This window comes from Macaca mulatta, chromosome 4, assembly GCF_049350105.2.
Source record: "Macaca mulatta isolate MMU2019108-1 chromosome 4, T2T-MMU8v2.0, whole genome shotgun sequence".
Classification (NCBI taxonomy): Eukaryota; Metazoa; Chordata; class Mammalia; order Primates; family Cercopithecidae; genus Macaca; species Macaca mulatta.
In genome coordinates, this window is record NC_133409.1 from 172,563,635 (window position 1) to 172,587,370 (window position 23,736).

General features: G+C 44.3%; 1 protein-coding gene and 1 long non-coding RNA gene across 8 annotated transcripts in view; both read right to left on the reverse strand.

The window, feature by feature from the left end:
- The window catches only part of LOC144340573 (uncharacterized), a 309,543-nt gene that overhangs the window by 110,280 nt on the left and 175,527 nt on the right, over positions 1–23,736 (reverse strand). The gene's annotated exons all lie outside the window — the stretch shown is intronic.
- Positions 1–23,736, reverse strand: part of GCNT2 (glucosaminyl (N-acetyl) transferase 2) — a 109,520-nt gene that overhangs the window by 40,136 nt on the left and 45,648 nt on the right. The window contains exon 1 of one of the 6 annotated variants that reach the window (XM_001087231.5): positions 4,043–5,757. The exons of the other annotated variants lie outside the window; for them this stretch is intronic. Coding sequence (XP_001087231.2) covers positions 4,043–4,967 — 925 coding nt within the window. The 5' untranslated portion in view covers positions 4,968–5,757. Of the gene's footprint in view, positions 1–4,042; positions 5,758–23,736 lie in introns of those variants that run through there. 6 annotated transcript variants of the gene reach the window in all.

Below are 23,736 nucleotides of genomic sequence, written 5' to 3' on the forward strand. Positions count from 1 at the left end.
AGTTCCTTGTAGCTAGCTTTAAAAATGCTTCAAAGTAATGAAAAAAGAGCTTCTTAAATGTCTGCATATGATGTATTTAAATAAAGGACACATTTTACTGTATTTTGTTTCTCACAGACAATATGGCACCTAAAATGAGGACCATTTTTCCTTTTCCGAGTATATCCGTAGTGAACTTGAAGTCCGCATATAATGTTCTCCACATGTTTAATCAGTTGTATTGTCTATAAACATAATAAAGTACCTCAGGAAAGATGTACAAGGAAGTATTAACATTGGTAGCTGATGGAGTGAAAACTTTAAAAATTTGGTACCTTTAAAACCTTTAAAATATATTTCCTATTGTTTTTAAAAAGCTAACTTAAAAATTTATTTATTTATTTATTTTGGTTGAGATGGAGTCTCACTCTGTCACCCAGGCTGGAGTGCAGTGGCACAATCTCTGCTCACTGCAACTTCCGCCTCCCTGGTTCAAGGGATTCTCCTGCCTCAGTCTCCTGAGTAGCTGGGACTACAGGCGCGCGTCACCACGCCTGGCTAAGTCTTGTAGTTTTAGTAGAGACGGGGTTTCATCATGTTGGTCAGGCTGATCTCGAACTCCTGACCTCGTGATACGCCCACCTCGGCCTCCCAAAGTGCTGGGATTACAGGCGTGAGCCACCACGCCCGGCAAAAAAAAAAAAAAATTTTAATTTTTAATTTTTTTTTTTTTTGACGGAGTTTCACTCTGTCACCCAGGCTGTAGTGCAGTGGTGCGATCTCGGCTCACTCAATCCCTGCCTCCCGGGTTCAGGCGATTCTCCTGCCTCAGCCTCCCGAATAGCTGGGATTGTACAGACACCCGCCACCACGCATGGCTAATTTTTTTTTTTTTGAGACAGAGTCTCGCTCTGTCGCCCAGGCTGGAGTGCAGTGGTGCGATCTCGGCTCACTGCAAGCTCCGCCTCCTGGGTTCACGCCATTCTCCTGCCTCAGCATCCCGAGTAGCTGGGACTACAGGCGCCGCCACCTCGCCCGGCTAATTTTTTGTATTTTTAGTAGAGACGGGGTTTCACCATGTTGGCCAGGCTGGTCTCAAACTCCTGACCTTAGGTGATCCACCCGCCTCAGCCTCCCAAAGTGCTGGGATTACAGGCATGAGCCACCCTGGGATTACAGGCATGAGCCACCCAGTCCGGCCAAAAAAATATTTTTTTAAATAGTGACAGATATTCATGAAAAATTTTTTTGCAAGTGGTTGAGGTGAGGGAAACTTAATCCAATACACTCTTATGAAACAGTCAGTAAAACTTAACACTCAACCATTCAAATCTGCCTGGCTGCTTCTTACTCCCCAGCTTCTGAGAACATCAACCAAGGGCCACTTCCCATTGGCACTGGCCCAGACCAAAGCCTGCTCCAGACGGACCCAGCACACAGTACAGAAGCCTGTGAGGGATGGTGGTTCCTTCCAGAAAGGACGCCTGGTGACTCTCATGAGCACAGTGACCCAGACAAGCCTCACATACTTGCTGTCTACACAGACATGCACACACCCACACCACACAACCACACCACACATACACACACACCACACACACACTACAAACACATACCACACTACAAACACACACACACTACAAACACACCGCACACTACACACACACTACAAACACACACCACACTACAAACACACTGCACACCACACACTACACACCACACACCACACTACAAACACACCACACACTACACACCACACACACTACACACACACACCCCACGCACATACACACACACACACACACCAGACACATACATTGCAAACACACACCACACACCATACACACACCATGCACATACACCACACATACTACACACACCCACACCACATCTCACATACACCACAAACACACTACAAACACAAACCACACTACAAACACACCACACACTACACACACACCACACACACACCATACACATACCACGCACATACACCATACATACACACCACACACACCCACACCACACAACCACACCACACATACACACACAACACACACACTACAAACACACCACATACATACACACCACACACACACACACCCCCACACACTCCACACACACACTACAAACACACCACACACACACCCCCCACACACAACCACACACACACCACACACACACATACTACAAATACACCACACACACACCACACAAGCATATTGGGACACCACACACACACAAACCATATCCCTGCTAACCTCATCTCCAGCTCTAAGTGATCAGGTGAAACTTCCTTCCACAGCCCTCCTCATTTTTTCTGAACACCCTCAATCCTTTCTCTTTTTTGGAATTCTGTAGGAAATTTGCTTTAGATATATGGGAAAAAAGAAATAGTCATTCCTTCCTTTCCTAGTGCAAGAGAAACGGCTCACACTTCAGACCACACAAATGTGGGGTCAGATTCCAGGTTTGCCTAGGAAAAGCTATGTGAACAATGTGAACATACTATTGCTTCAGTGTCTCTAAGCCTCATGTTTTTCATCTGTACGTGAGGTTAACACGATGACTTCCTATCATTAAAAGGAATGATGTAAGCTATCACCAACTATACCAGCAAAAATAAGATTAAATGCCATGTATGCAATATTTACATGTGTTTAAAATTGGTGATTGTAAAGAAAGGGTTAACACTCACACCATGATAAATGTTGGTTCACTGCCCCTCCTACAAGTCTTTGTGACCTGACAGTTTAGCATCTCTGAAAATGAACTGCTCATGAGATAGCATAATTCTCTCGTCTCCAGCCACCTTGCCCATCCTCTTTCTGTCCCTCTCTAAGTAGATTTTTGTGACCACCACTCTAGTTTAGTTCTTACGAATGCCGTGTTATTGGGGACCTTTCTGCATTGAGTCTACTTTCAGGCATTAGGTGGCTTCAAACAGCACTCGAAAGTATGCCAGTGATAATGACACTAGACATAAGAGCTGGGAGTTATTTCAAGAATGGCAGGCAGGTGTGTGTGTATGTGTGGCGTGGTTGTGTAGTGTGTGTGTGTGTGTGTGTGTGTGTGTAGACATTAAGTATGTGAGGCTTGTCAGGGTCACTGTGCCCATGCGCGTCACCAGTCACCCACAAGCATGCTGGGTCACTGTTGAAAACAAGCACATGGGGACACACGGGAAAGATGTAATGCAGGTCACAGACCACCTATGGGAAACAGAGTTTAGAAAAGAAACCCAGTCCTGAACCAAAGAGGGAGCTTGGTGTTATCTTCTGCCTCAGCTGCCTGGCATACCTTGGACGCTTTCCCAAATTAACATAAACAACTGAAGACTGCACAGTATATAAAAACAATAAGCTGCAAATTGGAATTTCCAATAAAAACCTATGACTTAAAAATTGAGAACTCTCTTTGGATCATCTGTAGCTAGATTCTCTCTCTGTATGTTTCAACTCATTGTTACCCCCTCCTCCAGACTAAAATATCAGGTTAGATTTGTGTAACCGAGAAAAGCTGAAACCTGGCTACTTGTTCAGATCTTAAACTAGAGATATTTCAGCCAGAATGATGATTTGTGAACATCCGAAGCAGCTTCCAAGATTCTAAAATCAGTAAGTACCCCTGTAACAGCTCCACGAACTTTGAGCAATGGGACTGCATCAATGAAAACGATGTCTAACATCCATCTGAAAGAAACATCACCTATTTCAACTCATAAATTCTAGAATGCTTATTTTAAAAGTTAATTTTGTTATGTTACAGTTGTGTTTATCAAGGACTATGAAAAGCATTAATTCAAAAAACAGTTAAAATTCAGCAACTATGTAATCTAAGTTAGTTTTACTGGGGCGACTGCAGCCAGCATTTCTTAGATCACTATATCACACATATTGATAAGACAACGGAGTCAACAATAAACTGTTGCTACAAGCAACCAAACTAATAGCTTTCTAAGTATTTAAATTTATTTCATAATAATTTCAAATGAGTCAGTTCTCTAGGTGAGCAGAATGTTAGCAAACTCAATCTATCAATCAGAATGGAAATTAGTACCTACCTGAAACCCTATTGAGTGTCACCCAGAAATGCTCATCAGGACTATAGGTATCTTTTGACCATTGTAGCAGATCAATGGCCCTTTTGTCATGGAGAACAAAGTTGACAAACTCTCTGGTAAGCGCCACATAGGCAGTGCCAAAGTAGATGGTCAGCTGATGTGGAGGTGAAGTTTTCAAAATATTAGTAGTTTTCACAAAAGAGCCGCCTTTGTCTGTATGCTCTTGGTGGACATATTTAGTTCGCTTAATTGCATGGTCAGGAGGCAGCACCCCTGGGGTGATATTTTTCCCTTTAAATCCTTTCAGATGCTGAACTATCTCCCGATTGGTTTTCAGGGGGAAGTCTTGTCCACAGGTGTTGATGACATACTTCCAGGGAACTTCAGAGGCGACAAGGTCTTTCAGACAGTTCAGATCAGCCTGGAGTCTGGAAATTCCTGCATAAACCACAGACTCTGTCTTTGAAGCAATGAAAGCATTTTGGAAGCAACTCAGTAACTGCCTCACAGATTCCTTAAACTCAGCTGGGGCTTTCTCATCCACGTGAACACAGTAGGCATTTTGGGGCATATAGATAGCCCTGAAGAGCCTTTCAAAGGTATCAAAGTCTTTATGGATGACCGTGACATAGGCCAAAGGGAATGCAACCTCTTCTTCCGAAAGGGGACTTGTGATGTAGTGATTCTGGGTCAGGTAATCCTTGCAAGGGACACTTCGCAAAGGTGACGGCAATATATTTTCCCACAAAAAGACTGGCTTTTTCTCTAAGGCATGATTACAGGCAGTTTTCCTAAAATATCTTTCACTGGAACTGTTCAGCTTCTCGTAACTTTTTGACGGGCTCAATTGGCTACTGTAAAATCTCACAAAAATGACCACACTGAGCAGAATGAAAGCAAAAAAGCAGTACCTCCAAAAGTTCATTGTTTTCACTTCCCTGGGGAAGCAATCTCTTCTTTTCAGGGGATGAGAAATGATTGGTGTGAGAGGCTGAATTTACTTCTCTTGCCAGTCTTGAATTTCGACAGCTTCTCCAGAGAGCTACTTGCTTTCCTGAATCCTTTAATCCTCCTGTATCCTCTGCTTCAGTGTCTCGTCCATCCTTTTTGGATGTGCCTAGAGATGCGGTGCATCCCTCTTGCACTTTGGTCTGCAGTTCCACAGGGCTGAATCCCTGCTGTTTGTAGAGGCTCAGCTAAGCCCAGCCCAGCCCAGCCTCCAGGAATCCTCCTCATTTACATATGAAATGCAAATTACGTTCTGGAATGGAATGACGGGTCCTTTTCACTGGAGCTGTTTCCCTTGCTTCACCCTCACTGCCTTCCCCTTCCATCAATCTCTTTCGATCTGATCTCCCTTCTCACGCTTTTTCCAAGCCTTCTAGAATCAGAGGCTCTATTTTTTCTGGCTAGCCCCACAACCTGCTGGCAGTCCTTGGAAGCTACAGCATTTAAGGATATCAGCTTCTCTGGTTTATTTCTCTTCCTGTTCTCTGCCACTTCTTTTCATTTTAGTGTTATCTCTACCTCTGGGCACATACAGACACAAATAATGAAAAATGAATGTGTGCCAGGCATGGTGGCACGCACTTGTAGTTTCAGCTACTCAGGAGGTTGAGGCGGGAGGACTGCTTGAGCCAAGGAGGTCAAGGCTGCAGTGAGCTATGATCGCAGCACTGCACTCCAGCCTGGGTGACAGTGAGACCCTGTCTCTTCAAAAACTTATTTTAAAAAATACATTTGTAACGTGTCTAAGTAGAAGATTATCAGTGGCAGAAAAATATAACAAGGTAGATTTAGATTCTAATCATGTGTCAGAATATAGTATACACACACACGCGCGTGTACACACACACACACTGACAAGAAGGAACAATGAATTACACCCTTGGGAGCACAGTCACACACAGGGCAGAAGGAACCTAGGAGTGACATTTTACATGAAAGAGTCAGTGCTGATATCATAGAATGAAATAAATGTGGGGAAAAGAAAGAGATCAGATTGTTACTGTGTCTATGTAGAAAAAGGAAGACATAAGAAACGCCATTTTGATCTGTACTATGAAAAATTTTTCTGCTTTGAGATGCTGTTAATCTATAACTTTTGTCCCGACCTTGTGCTCACAAAAACATGTGCTGTATTGAATCAAGGTTTAATGGATCTAGGGCTGCGCAGGATGTGCCTTGCTAAAAATGTGTTTGCAGGCAGTATGCTTTGTAAAAGTCATTGCCATTCTCCATTCTCTATTAACCAGAGACACAATGCGCTGTGAAAGGCCGCAGGGACCCCTGCCCAAGAAAGCCTGGGTATTGTCGAGGTTCCCCCCACTGAGACAGCCTGAGCTATGGCCTCCTGGGAAGGGAAAGACCTTACAGCCCCTCAGCCCGACACCCGTAAAGGGTCTGTGCTGAGGAGATTAGTGACAGAAGAAGGCCTCAATGCGGTTGAGATGAGAGGAAGCCATCTGTCTCCCGCACGTCTCTGGGAGTGGAATGACTCGGTGGAAAACCAACCATACATTCTATTCTAAGAGAAAACCGCCTTATGACTAGAGGCGAGACATCATGGTGGCAATACTACTCTTTACTGCACGGAGATGTTTATGTAAAGTTAAACATAAATCTAGCCTACGCGTACATCCAGGCACAGCACCTTTCCTTAAACTTATTTATGACACAGATTCCTTTACTCACATGTTTTTCTGCTGACCCTCTCCCCACCTTCACCTTATAGCCCCGCCACATTCCCCTCGCCAAGACAGTAAAAATAGTGATCAATAAATACTGAGAGAACTCAGAGACCAGCGCCAGTGCAGGTCCTCACTTACTAAGCGCCGGTCCCCTGGGCCTGCTTTTCTTCCAGTGTACTTTGTCTCTGTGTCTTATTTCTTTTCTCAGTCTCTCGTCTCCACCTTGCAAGAAATACCCACTGGAGTGGAGAGGCAGGCTCCCTTCATCAAACACACCTAAGTTTGCATGCCTGAGAAATGTGATAGTGTTCCCAGAGAGCAAAAGTTGGATCCCATTTCACAAAGAGAGTTTCAGATAACTTGAGCTGTTGACACAGTATTATCTACAATATGTGGAGTGACTACCTACCGGCTCTCTTTAAAAGCCTGACAACCTCAGTTCTGAGGTCATTTCAAAGAACTTAAAGGATTCTCATTTTCCTTCCCACCCAACCCTCTCTCCAACTTCCTTTTCTGAAGAAAGAACAAAACCACCAGGGCTGCTGCAAAATTCCTGGACGTATCAGTCAGTGTAATTCAGGGGAACCAGGAAAAGCACAGGTCTGGTGGCATTACAGAGGGTTCTCAGAGTTCACCAGCTTCCAGTGCTGCAAGCGATCTCGCAGCCAATGTGAAGTATATTGGGGATTGATGTGGACAGTAAGGACACTTCCAAGGGAGAAATTAACTGGTCCAACTAAAAGATCAACTGTGGCAGCCACACAAGGTGTGTTAAGAGTGGGCCCTGCTCCCATCTTACTCCCGTAGTCACCTAGCAATCCTACCTGCCAGGGCTTGTGCCAATTGGAACAGCTGCTCCTGTTAGGAAAACATTTGATGAACAATGCAGCCATTTCCCCGCCCCCTCTCTGTTCCACTCCACCCCTTAATTTCCTACAGTGAACTGTAGGAATGAATGGCAACAGTGGCATGGATGTGATGGATATTGATTTGGATATTAATGTGGTGAGCTGCTAGAGAGTTGGCGGGGATCTTTGAGATCACCCATCACAACCCCGTTATTTTCACAGATGAGCAAATTGGGGCCTTTAAAAATATTCTCCCCAACGTCATTCAGCTGGATAGAAACCAGAGCCTTAATTCTACAGTTCCCTGGTCCAGGTGCTGAAGCCAGTCTGTTTGGGTAAATCCCAGCTGCTCGCAGTGCCAGGGTAAAGTTACTTAACCTCTTTACACAACCAGGCCCTCCCACTGTGAAAAGATAAAGAACAGTGGCTCTTATTTCAAATGGTTGTCAGGAAGACTAAATGAGACACCTCTTGCTGAGGGTTTGGCAAGAATCTGGGCACCTGGTACATGTTCCATAAGCATTAGCTATGGTTGCTGTTGTTGTTTCTCTGTTGGAAAATATCCAACACTTCTGACCCTGCTAATGAACTGATATTTTGATTTCTGTTCTTAGTAATGGAAAAAAAAACCCACATTTACCTTAAGGCTTTCAAATGCTTTATTCCCGGAGGTTAAATTCCATTTTCCTTCCCCATCACTGCCTCCCCTTTAGCCCATGGGAAAATATATTTATATAAAAACATATAAATATTTTTATATAAGTATAAAAATATTTTAACACATATATATGCATATATAAAAATGCATTTATAAATATATTTTTTATATATGTACTTTAAGAAATATATTTTTGTATGCATATTTAAAGTATATATTACATATGTATTTTAAAATATATATTTAAAAATATATATACATATAATACATATGATATATACATATATACACATAAATGTATTTATACATGCATATAGGTGTGTGTATATATATATTACTATTTTATTATATATATTCTCATACACACTCTAGAAATGTGACCATATGAAGGGAACAATCCAATAACCATTTTGATGCCTTCACGTCTCTTCATTCTTACTAGAACCACACCCTTTTCTGTAAAATTTGTCCTTGGCAGGTCTTGTGGAGAACACAAGAGGAAAGTTGGAGTCGGAAAAGGGAGGCAAAGGGCTTTCATTGCAGGTTCAGTCCGTTTTTTCTCTTCTCTTTGCCTCAAGCCCTGATCCTACAATAAGGAGCTCTGATAAGCGCCAGTGCAAAACAAACTCAAGAAATCATTCATCATGATTTAGCCAAAGCAGATTGCAGATGGGAGTGGCAGCGTGATTTATAGTTCAAAACAGCAGCATCCAAAAATAAATAAACGAGGCCGGGCACGGTGGCTCATGCCTGTAATCACAGCACTTTGGGAGGCCAAGGCGGACGGATCACCTGAGGTTGGGAGTTCGAGACCAGCCTGACCATCATGGAGAAACCCTGTCTCTACTAAAAATACAAAATTAGCCAGGTGTGGTGGTGCATGCCTGTAATCCCATCTACTAGGGAGAATGAGGCAGGAGAATGGCTTGAACACAGGAGAATGGCTTGAACCCAGGAGGCAGAGGTTGCAGTAAGCCCAGATCGCGCCATTGCACTCCAGCCTGGGCAACAAGAGCAAAACCCCGTCTCAAAAACTAAAAAATGATAAATAAATACATAAAGAAAACAAAACCCCAAAACCACGTCCATCATTTGTCCTGACTTATTTACAGTGGTTTAGATGAACAGACCCAGCCTAGCATGTAATGCCTTCCGAGTGGCTGGCCCTAGCAGTAGGTTTGTTTTCTTTGGTGTCTGTGGCAATTGAACAGACATTTCCTTCCAGTAAATAATTGGGCAGGCTAAGCTATTAACTTCCAACCAGGGCATTATTTCTGCTCTGCCCACTTTAGTTGGCTCAACAGACTGAAAATTGGCATTAAGTGGTCATTCTGTATCAATCCCACCTCTCTCTGTCCCAGGATAAACTTTACAGTCACAAACAAGAAGACAGCACGAGGACTATGGCTAACAACACGTCATCATCTCAACTCAACATGAAAACCAAGGGCTGGGCTGCCCGGGGGGTCCTTCTGAGCAGTGCTGGGATTTCTCTTCCCTCACAATGAGTTAGTTCTCATTAACCTTCCACGAGCTCTGCTTCCATTGCAGGTGAGTTTATAAAGGCTGAGGCAGATGCCGGTCAGGGGAGGGGCAGGACTGGAACCCGAGTCTGACCTGCTCTCAAACCTTACTGTTCTTCATCACCCTCTGCAGAATGAGTGGCTATTGAATCAAGGCAGTACCTTTTTTTTTTTTTTTAAGGCAATGCTTTTTGATGAGTCCTCTCATCTCCACCAAGACCACTCCATCTTGATCTGTGTCTAAGGCTTTAGTTGTGTCCGATTGACAACCTCAAACTCTTTGGCCACAAGCGAGATGCAGGAAGTAAGCGAAAACAGATCTCCAAGCAACCACAATAATCATCACACATTGTAGGACGGATTCAGGCACTCAAATGCCTACAGGCAGGTAAGGCACAGTGCGGGAAGCTGGTGAAGGGTCAGATGAGCAGAGCCGATGAGTTCACAGAGGGCAGCGGACATTGAGGAGGGTTGGGTGGGGGCCACAGGGAATGAGAGAGCTTGCATCCCTCCCCACTCCCCTACCCCCCGCAATTAATGCCACATGGGGTCATGAGCCCAGGGCTGCCAGCTCTTCCAGTGTTTTCAGAGAAGTGAGAAACCTGAATGTTAACAGAAAAACTCTCAAACTTACCCCTAAGGACTGCATTTGGCCCTCAGGATGCCAGTTTTGTCTTCTTTGGTTTAAGCATCAAAGCTTACATCCTTTAAATCCCTCTGAGGCTTAGCCTATTAACTCTTAGTTTAGTCACCATCATAACAAATGTTCTTATAGCTACACAGATACAAAGTCACAAATTAGAACAGGCAAACAAAACTGGCAAGTTCAGGTCCCCTGCTGACAGCAGTAGGTGAAGTAAGTTCAACTACAAATGCAGAGCTGCATGAGATCATTTGGAGTAAGGATAACAGCATTTATACAGCTCCATGCCCATTTTATTACTTGTTTTTGGTTTTAGTTTTTTGTTGTTGTTGTTGTTGTTGTTGTTTGAGACAGAGTCTTGCTCTGTGGCCCAGGCTGGAGTGCAGTGGTATGATCTCGGCTCACTGCAACCTCCGCCTCCCGGGTTCAAGCGATTCTCCTGCCTCAACCTCCCGAGTAGCTGGGATTATAGGTGCCAGCCCCACAGCCAGCTGATTTTTGTATTTTTAGTAGAGACGGGATTTCACCCTGTAGGCCAGGCTGGTCTCAAACTCCTGACCTCAAGTGATCCACCAGCCTCGGGTCTCACAAAGTGCTGGGATTACAGGCATGAGCTACTGTGCCCAGCCCCATCTTATTTTACTAGATCAATATCTCTAGTACTTATAGAGATCAAACAAGTTAATTTCTATGAAAAGACTTGAAAACTGTGAAGAAAATAGGCCAACCTAGCTTTCTTTGAATATAAGCAGAATACAAACATTTAGTGAAACAAATAGAAATGGATTAATAGACATGTTATATATATATTCTGCACATTCTATTTAAAAAGGCATTTCTGAAATGTTTATTTAATATAATGGGTTTTTTCATTGAGGCACTGTTTTTAATAGCACAGTATACAGAGATAACAGACTGGGATAACAGTTTTATAAGACTAGAGGTTAATATTCCTCTTGTGAAGAGGTAGCCTATAAATCAATAAGAAAAGGTAAATAACCAAAGAGAAAAGCAGGTACATGACAATCACAATGCATGACATCACATGACAATCACAAAGTACATGACAATCACAAAGCAGAAAAAACTAATGGCCAATGAACATATAGAAACACACCCTTTTCACACTAGAGGTCAGAGAAATTCATATTAAAACAAAATTATGCAATGCGGTAAATTCCTATAGTTTGATGTTGCTTCAGCATCCATTCTGAAGATAAGCTGGACTTTCTCATACCAGAAGCAGGACTTAGTCAACCCTTACTTAAGACAGTTTCCAGTTCTCCGCCTCCTCCCAGTTCCTCAATATGGTTAATCCAGATATCTGCCTTAAACAAGTGCTCAAAAGTGATGATCTTAACAACAACAACAAAAAAATGGATCTAAGTTAACTTCATTTTTGTATGCTTATCCTTTTCAATGTTCTCTCCTCCACAAGAATGTAAGCTCCATGAAGACAGGGCTTCAAATCTACTCTTTTTTTCTTTTTCTTTTTTTTTAACTTTTAGACAGAGTCTCACTCACTCTGTTGCCCAGGGGCTGGAGTGCAGTGGCTCAATCTCGGCTCACTGCAAACTTCGCCTCCTGGATTCAAGCGATTCTCCTGCCTCAGACTCCAGAGTAGCTGGGATTATATATAGACGCGCGCCACCATGTCCAGCTAATTTTTGTGTTTTTAGTAGAGATGGGGTTTCACCATGTTGGCCAGGCTGGTCTCAAACTCCTGACCTCAAGTGATCCACCTACCTTGGCCTCCCAAAGTGCTGGGATTACAGGTGTGAGCCACTGCACCTGGCCAGCTTCATCTACTCTCTTTTTTTTTTTTTTTTTGAGATGGAGTTTCGCTCTTGTTGCCCAGGCTGGAGTGCAATGGCATGATCTTGGCTCACTGCAACCTCTGCCTCCCAGGTTCAAGCGATTCTCCTGCCTCAGCCTCCCTAGTAGCTGGGGTTACAGGCATGTGCCACCACACCTGGCTAATTTTGTGTTTTTAGTAGAGACGGGGTTTCTCCATGTTGGTCAGGCTGGTCTGAAACTCCTGACCTCAGGTGATCCACCCGCCTCGGCCTCCCAAAGTGCTGGGATTATAGGTGTGAGCCACCGCACACGGCCCTTCCTCTACTCTTTACCACTGAAAATGGCAGTGCAGAGCAGAGGTACCCAACAGATATTTCTTGAATGAGGTCAATCAACTACAGAAGTTAGAAAAAAGACTACAAATAAACCCACTTTTAGATGAATCAGTGAGGGGTGGTCATACTGGTGGTGGGTTAAATCAAGGAATAAGTGTTTGCAAAGCGCTAATTTTAAGGCACACCTCCTACCACCACAAAGTTCAAAAACAAGGACCTGGCGTTTGCTTTAAATGGATTCAATAGGCCGGGTGCAGCAGCGCGCACCTGTAATCCCAGCACTTTGGGAGGCTGAGGCAGGTGGATCACCTGAGGACAGGAGTTCAAGACCAGCCTGGCCAACATGGTGAAATTCCGTCTCTACTAAAAATGTAAAAATTAACTGGGCAGGGTGGCAGGCACCTGTAATCCCAGCTACTCGGGAGGCTGTGGCAGGAGAATCACTCAAAGCCGGGAGGGGAAGGTTGCAGGGAGCCGAGATCCATTGTACTCCAGCCCGGGCGAAAAGAGTGAAATTCCGTCTCAAAAAAATAAAATAAAATAAAAATAAACGCATTCAACAAACCAAGGAATTCGAGCCCCTTAACTTGGCCCGTGAGCACTTCTGCTCCTGGGGCTCTGGGCAGACTGCTCGGTGACCTCCCAGGAAGGAGGTTTCCCTGCATCTCGCCAATTCCCAGGGCGACAGAGCCCACTCTGCCCACTTTGTGGCTGAGCTCCCTGGCGTCAGGGAGTGGAGTCACTTGCCTGGGATGAGAGGAGGCAACTCCAGGAGCCGTGGGGGGCGTCCGAGTGCAGAGCCCCACCCCCTGCCCTACATGGCTGTCACCTCCCTCACACTGCACAGCAACCCCCTGGAGCCAAGGTGTGATTTCTCTCCATCTGATGTGCAAGAAAGCCTCGGGGAGGTCAAGTTGCTAGGCCACTGTCACGCGCGCCCAGTTCTCACCAGCCTCCTGAGTGCTGCTTTTCTATTTTTCATTTTCATGTAATTTTTTAAAGATGAGATCTCACTCTGTCACCCAGGCTGGAGTGCAACGGTGAGAGCATAACTCACTGCAGCCTCGAACTCCTGAGCTCAAGAGATTCTCCCACTTCAGTCTCCTCCTATAGCTGAGACTACAGGCACTTGGCTAATTTTATTATTATTATTATTTTTTTTTTAGACATGGGGTCTAGCTATTTTGCCCAGACTGGTCTTGAACTCTTGGCCTCAAGTGATCCTCCAGCCTTGGCCTCCCAAAGTGATGGGATTACAGGCTTGAGCCACTGTATCCAGCTTCCTGAGTGCTTCTGAGCTCCTGCTTAGCAACACTTTACCCCCTTTTCTGATTGCAATGATCTCTCTGAATCCCGGTTCTTCTTTCTATGTGTGTCTCTCTATCTCTCCCCAAATCTCTTTCTGTCTCTGTCCTATTCGAAGGCCCTCTCTCATTTTGGAGCTCCCCAACCCATTCCTCCTACCTCCCCCTAAGTCTTTCCATTCCACTCTCAAATGCTTCTTCCTCTGGATCCTGAATTCCAGCCTCCTGGAATAGGTTTTCGTTTTTTAAATTAACTATTCTGTGCACAAAAGGGCAGGCTTCAATTATCTAGGAAACTCACAATTATGACCAAACTGTTACCTCAGGTAACGTGAGGCAAATGTATTTGCCATGTGATTCTACTTCAGTCTTCAGTGTTTCTTCTGCACAGGACCGTGTAGTAGGTATTTAAAGCTGTGGGCCATTCACTAGGTCTCTGTTGCAACAACTCAACCCTGCTGTTGAGGTGTGAAAATAGCCGTAACAATGCATGGCTGTGTCCTAATACAACTTTCTTTACGGATCCCGAAATCTGAATTTCCTACAACTCTTCCTGTCACGAAGTTGCTTCTTTTGATATTTTTTCAATCATTTGAAAATGTGGCCGGGCGTGGTGGCTCACACCTGTAATCCCAGCACTTTGGGAGGCCGAGGTGGGCAGATCACCTGAGGTCAGGAGTTCGAGACCAGCCTGGACAACATAGTGAAACTCCCTCTCCACTAAAAATACAAAAAAAAGTAGCCGGGCGCGGTGGCAGGTGCCTGTAATCCCAGCTACTTGGGAGGCTGAGGCAGGAGAATCGCTTGAACCTGAGAGTCGGAGGATGCAGTGAACTGAGAACGCGCCATTGCACTCCAGCCTGGATGACAAGAGTGAAACTCCATCTCCAAAAAATAAAAAAGAAAGAAAGAAAATGTCAACCCAGCCTTTTGGCCACAACTGCCGTCTTCCAGTTAAATAGATGCTATATGAGATACACTATCACGGAAAATTTGGTTGACAAGAAAGAGGATTTAATTTACCACATAAAAATTAATTTGCCAAGATGATGAACAAACGGGAAAGAGGAGAGGCACCCAGTGTATGTTCTCTAGGCCTTTTAGAAAACATGGAGTTGTTCCTTTGGCCACGTATATGCGAATCTATAAGAAAGGTGACATTGTAGGCATCAAGGGAATGGGTCCTGTTCAAAAAGGAATGCCCCCAAATGTTACCGTGGCTAAGCTGGAAGAGTCTGTTCCCCAGCATGCCGTTGCCATCATTGTAAACAAACAAGTTAAGGGCAAGATTCTTGCCAAAAGAAATAATGCGCGTATTGAGCACATTAAACACTCTAAGAGCCGAGCTAGCTTCCTGAAACGCGTGAAGGAAAATGACAGAAAAAGAAAGAAGCCAAAGAGAATGGTGTCTGGGTTCAGCTGAAGCACCAGCCTGCTCTACCCAGAGAACCACACTTTATGAGAGCCGGTGGGAAGGAGCCTGAGCTGCTGGAGCCTCTTCCCTATGAATTCATGGCATCATAGGCGTTAACAAAATAAAAGACCCCTGGACCGTAAAACAAACAAACAGACAAAAAACATTCTTGGCTCAAGGGCAGTACCAAAATAGGCAGATTTGGCCCATGGTCTATAGTTCCCTGATCTCTGCTCTAGATTATAATCATGCTCCCCCCATCCTAAATTTTGCAATTTGGGGATCTTTACCACCACCTGTAATTTCTGTGTTTTTCCAGATGAGGAAGTGTGAAATGAGGGAAAATAACAGTGTTGAGCATCCCTCTCCCCACGCCCCCTTTACATGTACCATCTGAGTTGCAGTGCAAAGGGGTGGATTTATAGAGAATGTAGGCAAGTAATTTACACTCATAGCCTCAGTTTTCTTTTCTGTAAAATGCAGGTAATAGAAACTACCTTACAAGGCAGTGAGAGTTAAAGGGGATGGTAGGTATTTAAACACATGCATATAAATGTAGGCACATGTCCTGGTGCCCACCAAACCTGGTTTCTGCTGGAGGTGACAAGGAACCCATGAGTGGACAAGCTTCTCTTGGCCAGTCCTAGATATGCCAGGGCAGAGTCAGATGCCACTTTGCATGCCTCCGTTTCCTTTCGTCTTCTATAGAATGGAGACATTAAGAACGCTGACCTCATAGGGTTCTTAAGAGATTGAAATAGGCCAGTATATAAAAAGAGTTTAGAACAATGCCTTGCACGTAATTAGTACGTGACAAATCTCAGGACATCTCTCTCTGTCGCCAAACCCAGCTCATCTAGGCCCCTGAGCACCCTGACCACCTTCCAGGGTAGGTTTAGTGAAGCAGAATGGCTGGTGTGCAGGGGTGGTTCCGTCACCTGAAATATCCCTAAGCACAGGCAGAAGCCCTCAAGGCCACTGTTGTCATGGGCAGTCTCAGCCCAGTGTGGGGGAACTGCATTTCATTCCCAATTGCAGCCTGGTCTTTGACGCTGCATCTGACTTGGTTGCTCCAGTGAGCTGGCCTGCTGGTGCACCTGCAAAAAACCAATGATGGGGTCCATATGTGGCATGGTGGTGAAGACCACTGCGTTTCAGTGGAAGACCACATTTAAATCTGGCCCTGCGGTTTGCTAAGGGGCCCTGAGAAAGCTTCTAAAAATTACTGTGCCTTAGCTTTCCAATTTTTAAAAGGCAGTAGGAGAAAGCCTATCCAAGTGGCGGAAAGTAAATCTAAGAAGCTTTCCATGGTTTCTCTGTCTGTTACACCACCTGCCCCCACCCCAACTTACCTTGCTCTTCCAGGGTCACCCTGCTTTTCTCTATTTCCCTAGCAACCCCACTGGGAGAGAAAGTTTCTTTCCCTTCTGGTGTTAACTGCCCAGCTGTTAACACTAAATACCCAAGCAAAGATAACAACAACAACAACAACAACAAAACCCACACATGAAAACTTTATCTTTGACTATATTCTGTTAAATTTCAAGGAACAGCATAGGTAACTATTTGTCTTTCTGCACCGAATGTCTCATCCGAGAAAAAAAAAGATTAGAAATTCCAAGAGACACTATTTGACAATCTAGCTGCTGCCAGAGATCTATATCTAGAACATCCCGTCCTTTATATCTTCCGAACACTTTCAAATAAATGGAAACAAAAGTCTTAAAATAGAGATAGGCAGTGATTTCTTCCAACTTCTAATGTTAATAGCCCTATTAAATTCTGGACTCATTTTCAGTTTACTCAGTCCACTCTTACACTAGCTCCTTTCCTACAGAGCCAGCCATTTGCCTGAGTTTAGACAGTTTGTTAGGGCAGAGGACTTGGATAGATCCCAAAAACCAGATGTTTCTTCTGCTTTCCCAGAAGTTAAATCAGGAACAAATCTGCCTTCAAGATACATCCTGTATTTGTACCTAACTGGAGACAATTTTTGCATTTGATGCTCTCACTGGGTAATATAGTTTTAAGTTCACATTTTATATTTAGCCATCTATCTTTTTATTTTATTTTATTTACTTACTTATTTATTTATTTTTGAGATGGAGTCTTGCTCTGTCGCCCAGGCTGGAGTGCAGTGGCACAATCTCAGCTCACTGCAAGCTCCGCCTCCCGGGTTCACGCCATTCTCCTGCCTCAGCCTCCTGGGTAGGTGGGACTACAGGCGCCCGCCACTACGCCCAGCTAACTTTTTTTGTATTTTTAGTAGAGACGGGGTTTCACCGTGTTAGCCAGGATGGTCTCGATCTCCTGACCTCGTGATCTGCCTGCCTCAGCCTCCCAAAGTGCTGGGATTACAGGTGTGAGCCACCGCGCTTGGCCTGCCATCTATCCTTTTAGATGACATCCTTAAACTCTATCCTCTCTCCTAAAAAACAATCGGAAAATCGTTATCAATGGAATAGGTCCAGTCCGGGTCCACTTTGGATGGGGTCTTCACGACTGATATTGTAGCTTTGATTACTACCCTTCAATGTGTTGTAACCTACATAAATGAGTGGTTTCAAGTATCTTTTTCTTTCCAGGTTATTGATCAGTGCTGTTCTGTGGAACATAAACATATTGGGCACTGAATTCTTCATCCTGACATGGAAAGGTGAGCAGGAATGGGGTGGGAGGTGCTTAGGGTGATCAACTGTCCCGGTTTGCCCAGAGCTGAGGGATTTCCCAGAACACGGGATTTCAGTACTAGAACTAGAGAAGCTTTGGCAGACCAGGGAGAATTGTTCACTCTAGACAGCATCAGTCCTAACCACTCCCAGACAGACAATTACTACTGAAGGTATTACTGATTAGGGATATACAATAACTGCTCAGTGTGAAAGGAAAAGAAACATTCAAATCATTATCTCGGGGGTGTGGAGGGGGAGGCATGCAAATCATCACTAAGTCTATAGTGCGGAAAATCTCTGCGTGATCCTTCTTCACATTTCCGTGAACCACTGAGGCATGGGGACAAATGATTAATATTCATGGGATGGCTTTACAGTGAACCCAAAAGAATGCATTTAAATTATACCAGCTACACAGATGTTTTCCAGTGGATATAGGAAGGTTTTGGTAACAAACAATAATGGGAGAACATAAAGAGATAATAATTTCTACTATAGGGCTTGGTGCGGTGGCACACACCTGTAATCCCAGCACTTTGGGAGGCCGAGGTGGGTGGGTCACCTGAGGTCGAGAGTTCAAGACCAGCCCGGCCAACATGGTGAAACCCCGTTGCTATTAAAAATACAAAAATTAGCCAGGTATAGTGGTAGGTGCCTGTAATCCCAGCTACTCGGGAGGCTGAGGCAGGGAGAATTGCTTGAACCTGGGAGGCGGAGGTCGCAGTGAGCTGAGATTGCACCATTGCACTCCAGCCTGGGTAACAAGAGCAAGACTCTGTCTCAAATAATAATAATAATAATAATAATAATAATAATTTCTACTATAGCATTACAGTTTCTAAACACCCCTCCCTCTATACCACGTGTAACTTGAGAGATCTTCTTTCAGGATGGGGTGGGATTAATACAAACATATGGGATTGTAGGGGTGGAATGCTCATTCTAAGCTTTGTAAGAAATAGGCAGTGAGGCTAGAAAATGTAAACTCATTTTAAGGAGCAGGACAATCAGCCAGCCACTTGATCTCTCTGGCTCACAATCTCCAAATTTGTATAACTCGGATTAGAGGATGCTCTCTAAGGCCCCTTGTGGTTTTTAATGCTGTCATTATTTTAGATTCAGCATAGAATAAAGAGGAGGCTGTTTTTAATGGGAAGACTGTACTTGAGAGGCTTGGTTTAGATTGAGTACCTGACAAACAAAGTCCATAAAGTGGTAGGATAATGGAGCAGAGATAAATCTAGAAGGCTTAGAAGTGGGGAGGAAGCTGGTTAACTGCAACAGACCAAAATCCTGGGAGAGAAGAAACCAGACAGGGACGTGTTCAGCCTCTCTAGGACATGGCCCAAAACTTTGCAAGGACTTCAGGGTCTTGGGGACAGTAGTTTTCACATAGGACACAAGAGGGGATTTGGACTCCAAGGCAGGAGGGCCTTTTTCAGTAGGCCCCCCAAAGAACCTGAAGAAGGAGCTCAGACTTGGACCAAGAGCAGAATTACATTTTCAGTGAAGGAAGAATTATGTGAAGATTGGGTCTAAGGAAGGAGATGGCTAGAAAGAAAATGAACCAGGAAATGTCCAGAAGAGAGGGCCGATGGTAGCACGAAGTTAAATTTATCAGGATGACATGAGTATCTCCAGCTTACTCAGGAAAGACTGAAGTTGTATCCTCCGATATTTTCACAGTTAAGTTCTGATCTTTTAAACCTGGCTGAGGAGGAAGGTTATGGTAGAATACATTTCACAAAAGTACAGAGCTGAAGGGCAAAGCTTCAAAAGCGCAACTCCCATCCATCCATTCTCCAGAAATGTGATGTCAAAAGGAGACACAAGGTAAGTGGATTCAGGAAAAGCCTTCTGCCACTCATGGCTTTGTCCAGAAGCACTTAAGAAAGAATGCCACATGCTGGGTGCCGTGACTAATGCCTGTAATCCTGACACTTTGGGAGGCTGAGACAGGTGGATCATGAGTCCAGGAGTTCAAGACCAGCCTGAGTAACATGGCAAAACCCCATATCTACAAAAATTACAAAAATTAGTTGGGCATGGTGGCGCATGGGAGGATCGCATGAGCCTGGTAAGTTGAGGGTGCTGTGAGCCGTGATCACGCCACGTACTCCAGCCTGGGTGACACAGTGCAACCCTGTTGAAAGAAAGAAAAGAAAAGAGAAAGAGAGAGAGACAAAGGAAGGAAGGAAGGAAAAAGGTAGGAAGGAAGAAAGGAAGGAAGGAAAGAAAGAGAAAGGAAAGAAAGAAAGAAAGAAAGAAAGAAAGAAAGAAAGAAAGAAAGAAAGAAAGAAAGAAAGAAAGAAAGAGAAAGAAAGAAAGAGAGAAAGAAATCCACATGAGGTCAGAGGGTGAGAGAAAGACAGGTGCATGAGCAGTCCTAGCATCGAAAAACTACGTTGAGAAATGGTTAGAAAAGCAGTTAACATATTTTTGCTTAGGGCATAGCTGACACAGCAAATGGTCCACTATGATGGTGGCTGGACCTTGGGTTGAAGAATAGCCTGTCTGGAGCAGATGCTGCCCCCAGGCTGGGCTCAGAATGAGAAGCATTCCCAAAATAAGCAGGATGCTTTGGAAAAACTGAGTGGGAGAGAACTGTCATTGCTGATGCCCAAGAGCAGAGGAGCATTTAGGAAACGTCAAAGAAAAATTGAACATGGGCCAGGTGCAGTGGCTCATGCTTATAATACCAGCTACTTGGGAGGCTGAGGTGGGAGAATTGCTTGAGCCCAGGAGTTTGAGGCTGCAATGAGCCAAGATCATGCACTGCAATCCAGCCTGGGAGACAGAGTGAGACCCTGTCTCAGAAAACATAGCTGAAAGATACTGTTGGAAGTTGACCCTTCAGGATTTGGCAAAATTACCCGGGGTGTGTGTGTGTGTGTGTGTGTGTGTGTGTGTGTGTGTGTGGTGGGGGGAGCAGGTGGCAGGGGGTGATGCAGGTGGTGATGATTTGAAGTTGACTGGGCAGCAGTGCTGTGGGGCACCAACATCCTAAAATTATTTCCATTTGATTCAACTCAATAAATGTTTCCTGTCAACCCACTGAATGCTCACTATGCTAGGCTGCCAAAACTACAAAAGACCTCAAAGACATTATAGTCTAGTCAGGGTAATATGATATTCACATTAATAATGATAATGCAAAGATTCTAGAATGACGTAAAAGCATTACAACAGAGGTTTATAAAGGTATAAAATTGGGAAAAAATGAGATCAGAAAAAGCTTCCTAAATGACACACCAATGACATGATGTGTTACCACTGAATGACATACGATTAAATAAGGCCATTATTTAAATGAAGAGATGGAAGACAATGGCCCAAACAGAGAGGGTGACATGAAGAAAAGGACCTATGGCAGGATTACAGGCATGGTGGCTTTTCTGAAGGGTCCCTTTCAGGGAAGGCAGCAATGGGAGTTGATGGTGGGGTAACACAGGTAATACTGAGGGGATCTCCAACAGGGAGATTTTGACATCCAACCTGCCATGTTGAGATGTCTATACTGAATAATTTAATAAGTTGTTGACACTCACTAAAGCTTTTGGACTTCTTTTTCTTTGAGATAGCATCTTGCTCTGTTGCCAAGGCTGGAATGCAGTGGCGCCATCATAGCTCATTGCAGCCTTCACCTCTGGGGTTTTTCTTAGGGCTATGTTGTAAGAAGCAAAATATGTTAAGAGTGTTAGAATGGTTTGAAGAGGGAAACTCGGGTGAGAGAGACCACTTGGAATGAGTCTGACAATAATCTGCTTGACAGGTGTGATGGGCCAGAGTTAAGAACAGTAATGGTGAAAACAGGAAGGGTAGAACTTGCTAGAAAACTCTCACAGACAAAATGTACAGAATGTGCTGGCTGGATCTGGGGGTACCAAAAGGGGGGAAGTTGACTGACTTGAAGGATGGCCATACCATAGAGACTGTGAGTGGAAAGCTGGGTGTGTGGAGAGTAGGGAGGGGTCAGTAGGCACTCGTGGAAGCTTCGAGAAGAGATATCCAAAAGATAAGGAGATGTGGCAGAAGGCCTGGGAGCTCACCGCAGGGAAATGAATGGTCAGTAATGAGGTGGTAGTGAGAAACTGTAGATGTAATGAGATCACCAAAGGGAAAAGAACTGCAAGAGCCACGAAGTAAACTGAGGAAAGAACTGAGGAGGATGTTTCCTGAAAACATTTCTTGAATTCTGAATTTCACTGAGAATAGTGGCTCCAAAACTCAACTGATAGCTAAGTCTCATTTCAATAGTAGGTAAGATGATGAAAAGAACAGAGCTCTTCATTTACACTCAAGTTTTTCAGCGAGGGATTATAAAACCCCTTTATAATTGGCAACGTGATCGCCTTTTCATCATCCTGAGGTTTCGGCTGAGAGTTCGAGGGCAAAGTCAAAATTCCATGATAAATTTTATGGCTTCCATCTTTGATAATTCTCTTGCTAGCACTTCTAACCCTATCTGCCTTTCTCAATAACAACTTCCAGAAAAGATCGATTCTATACATTGCATTGTGGACAGGAGACAGAGCACTGGATTAGAAGTAAGAAGAGATCAGTTTGTGCCCTGGCTCTGGCAATTATTAGCTGTTCAATACATCCAAGAAATATGTACAGTAGCTATACATCTTACACAGAAGTGAGGTTGCAGAGTCAATGAGTAACGGGAAAAAAGCCTAATAGTGAAAATTCCTCTAGAGACATCCCTTAGGAATGCACCACATTCCAACATGGTCAGTCTTCCCTTTAATCTCTTTTCTTTTCCTTTGAGATAGCATCTTTCTCTGTTGCCAAGGCTGGAATGCAGTGGCGCCATCATAGCTCCTTGCAACCTTCACCTCTGGGGCTTAAGTGATGACCCTCCCACCTCAGCCTCCTAAGTAGCTGGGACCCCAGACACGTGCCACCATGCCCAGCTGATTTTTGTATATTTTGTAGAGATGAGTCACTGTGTTGCCCAGGCTGGTCTCCAGCTCCTGGGGCCAAGTGATCCTCCCACCTTAGCCTCCTGAGTAGGTGGGAATACAGGTGTGTGTCACCAGACTTGGCCAATTTCATTTTACTGTTTTATTTTTTTTGTTGAGATGTGGTCTCACTATGTTGCCCAGGCTTATCTTGAACTCTTGGGCTCAAGTGATCCTCCTGCCTTGGCCTCCCAAAGCGCTGGGATTATAGGCATAAGTCTAGCCTTCTCTTTAATCTTGGTCCAGTTGGTTGTTTCTTCTAATGAGCACTAGGTGAAGAAGTTAGTTTGAGCAGAGGAGCTATGTTATGAGATAGACATATACAGTCCTTTAACATTAGTGAGCCCTGGGAAGCAAACCCCATCAAGAGAATGAGCAGAATCCTTGGCTTACTCTGGACCCCACTCATTGGGTGAAATGAAGGGCAGGGTAGCATGGCCAACACCATTTAAACCCATATAAAACGTGTGCATGTGCATGTGCATGTGTACATGTGTGCATGCATATAATCAAGTTTGAGTAGGTTAAACGAATATAAGTTGGGACTCCATCATCTTGAGTACTGCTCATGTGCCTGGGGTATGCTAGGTGTAAACAGAAATAGGCCTGTGCAGTGGCTGCCCTTGAAACCTAGTCTAAAAGGTCACTAGGAATACACAACACAGCATGGCAAAACTGATATGGTTGGGCGCAGTGGCTCATGCCTATAATCCCAATGCTTTGGGAGGCCAAGGCAGGAAGATCACTTGAGGCCAGGAGTTCAAGATCAGCCTAGACAACACAGTGAAATTCTATCTCTATAAAGATTTTTAAAATTAGCTGGGCATGGTGGCACCTATAGTC